At 45.6% G+C, this 2,798-nt stretch overlaps 1 protein-coding gene across 1 annotated transcript in view; it reads right to left on the minus strand.

The window, feature by feature from the left end:
* Positions 1 to 1,835: 1,835 nt before the first annotated feature.
* Positions 1,836 to 2,798, minus strand: part of smarcad1b (SNF2 related chromatin remodeling ATPase with DExD box 1b) — a 34,742-nt gene continuing 33,779 nt past the window's right edge. The window contains exons 23-24 of the mRNA XM_080529733.1: positions 2,236 to 2,342; positions 1,836 to 2,035 (exon numbers count right to left, since the gene is read on the minus strand). Of these exons, the coding sequence (XP_080385859.1) occupies positions 1,974 to 2,035; positions 2,236 to 2,342 (169 nt within the window). The 3' untranslated portion in view covers positions 1,836 to 1,973. The remainder of the gene's footprint in view (positions 2,036 to 2,235; positions 2,343 to 2,798) is intronic.

Consider the following 2,798-nt stretch of genomic DNA (forward strand, 5'->3'; position numbering starts at 1 on the left):
CAGTAAGTGTCCCTTGATGTTTATTTGAAACATAGACATTGACGTGGAGTGGAACTCTGTACAAGCCTTCTGGGCTTCGTTCCCTCCTTGCACAATCTCTTGTGTGCTAAATAAATAAACTAAACTTAAACTAAACTAGATGTCAGCTTGGGTTAGCCACCTAGCTACTTCTTATTGATTCTGCAAAGACAACATGTTGCTGTTTTAAACATCTAAACATGTAAATGTAAACATCTCTAATGTAAACATCTAAACATCTCTGTAACTTACACAACTTTGACTTACTTGGTGGAGTCGAGTTCACAATCACAAACACGCATCCTTCTTCTTCTTCTTCTTTTTTCAATTGGCGGTTGACAACCAAATGGTGTATTACCGCCACCGCTGGACTGGAGTGTGGCACAGGACTTGCTTTACTAACTTAAATTATTTTTAAAAGCCCTGTTTCCCTTAAAAAGAAAAACAACAACTTTAAAATCTTCCCTTCCCTTCTCTGTAAAATATATTTCATCTCAAATACTTCTTTATTTTCCTCCACCTGAGCAATAAACCTACGCCTTTCGTTATGGTACTTTTGGCAGTGTATTAAAACATGTTCCACTGTTTCTGGTTTATTCCATAGACACTGCTCACAGTTGCCATCTGCATGCTTGTTTATTAAAAACAGGGTACTATTTAAATTGGTATGTCCAATCCTTAACCTGGCCAGCACCACCTCTTCACGCCTGGACCTGCATGTACTATTATCCACCCTCACTTTTGGTTGAAAATAAAATAGGTGTCTCCCAGAGGTCCCACTGTTCCAAATATACTGCCATTTCTCATACGATTTTGCTTTTATAATACTTTTTACCTCTGCCTTACTGTATTTAATTTCCACCTCCACTCTCTCTTTTTCTACTGCTTTCTTGGCATAGGTGTCAGCCAACTCATTTCCCTCCACCCCTATGTGAGCTGGCACCCACAGGAAGAAAATTTAAAACCTGCTTTTAACATCCCACTTGCTAATTGTAAAATTTCTAAAATAATATCCATCCTGGATGCTGAGTAGGCATTTTGCATACTTAAAAGAGCAGAGCTGGAGTCAGATGCTATTACTGCTTGCCTACAAACACGCATCAATGGAGTTGACTGGACTTGGACAGAATCTTCTAGCGAGATGAAAACAGCTGTGTTGTGTGTGTGTGTGTGTGTGTATGAGTGTGTGTGTGAGTGTGAGTGTGTGAGTGTGGCGCGCACGATTCGAATCCTTGGCTGTGTTCAGAGACATCCTTGCAGCAATTACGCTGCGCTGCGGCAGCCAGACCGCCGAGGTGTGTTTGTTTGTTTGCTCATTTCAGTCACACGGTCACATCTGTGCTAGTCACGTTTATACACACACTACATTGAACGAATACTTTTTTTATTTTTTAAACATAAGCTACACAAATGTCTCAATTTCAAATATGAGAGAGGTCTCAGTATGTCAAATGTTTCAGTGAGAGACTAGTTTATTAAAACAGTATTGCAACAGTGACAATGTAAAAACAGAACCAAAAAAAAGAACCACAAGGCCATTAGAACAAGGCCATTAAGAAAGTATTCTCACATCGCCTAAAAAACAGAATGAACATTTCAGATATGAGGCTTTCCTTACAGTAGAAATTCAAATTCGAACAGTGTATGAACGATGAACGACGTGATGTTGAGTAACTAACTAAGAATGTTCCAGTACAGTAATGTAACAGGATGGAACAATAACCCTGAAACACCACGTCTGGGAGGGGGGGGGGGAGGAGGGGAGGGGAGGAGGGGAGGCTGGGAGGGGGGGAGGAGTGGAGGCAGGGAGGGGGGGAGGAGGGGAGAGGAGGAGGGGAGGGGAGGGGGGGAGGCTGGGCTGGCTGGGCTGGCTGAGACCCAGACAGAGAGGAAGACAGAGTGTCCCTGGTTGTCCACCATGTCCCTGTGGAGGTCTCAGGGTGGAGGAGGAGGTCTCACAGCCCCAGCGAGGCCTTCAGCAGAGAGGCCATGTCGTCTGGTATGGAGTCCTCGTCTCCTGATGAAAGGAAATACTCGTTTTAAGAAAATGTCAAATGAAACTTTGCAGCTTGTATGTATGTTATGATAATTATGATTATTATTATTATGTGAGAGGTAGGAGTAGAGAGACACTGTGGTCATGTCATGGTCTCTAACCCTCCTGTGTGGTCATGTCATGGTCTCTTACCCTCCTGTGTGGTCATGTCATGGTCTTACCCTCCTGTGTGGTCATGTCCTGCTCCAGTTTGAGTTTCTTCTGGCCGATGCGCAGCATGTTGTCCTCGATGGAGCCCTTACTGATCAGCTTGAGCACCTTCACTGTCCTGTGGGGGGGGGGGGGGGGGGGAGGGGGGCGGGGAGGTGGGGGGGGGGCGGGGAGGGGGGGGGGGCGGGGAGGGGGGGGGGGGCGGGGAGAACACCATTCAGGGAAAGGCCATGTACAGTGAGTGCGCTCGCACACACGCACGCACGCACACACACACACACACACACACACACACACACACACACACACACACACACACACACACACACACACACACACACACACACACACCCCAGAGTACTGGTGTTCCAGCATCTTCCCTCTCTGTCTCTGTTGAGCCTCGCCTACCAAGATGGCGTCTCCTGGCTGCCGGGGTGTTGCTGCTGCTGTTTTTTAGCTTTTAATTTTGTTTATTGTGACATTCGTATATTTGTTTATTCCACTCGGAATGTATGCACCAACCTCACCAAGTCAATTTCCTGTACGTGCAAATACTTGGCAATAACAATAATTC

This window comes from Nansenia antarctica, assembly GCF_963989245.1.
Source record: "Nansenia antarctica genome assembly, chromosome: 4".
In the NCBI taxonomy this organism is placed as follows: Eukaryota; Metazoa; Chordata; class Actinopteri; order Argentiniformes; family Microstomatidae; genus Nansenia; species Nansenia antarctica.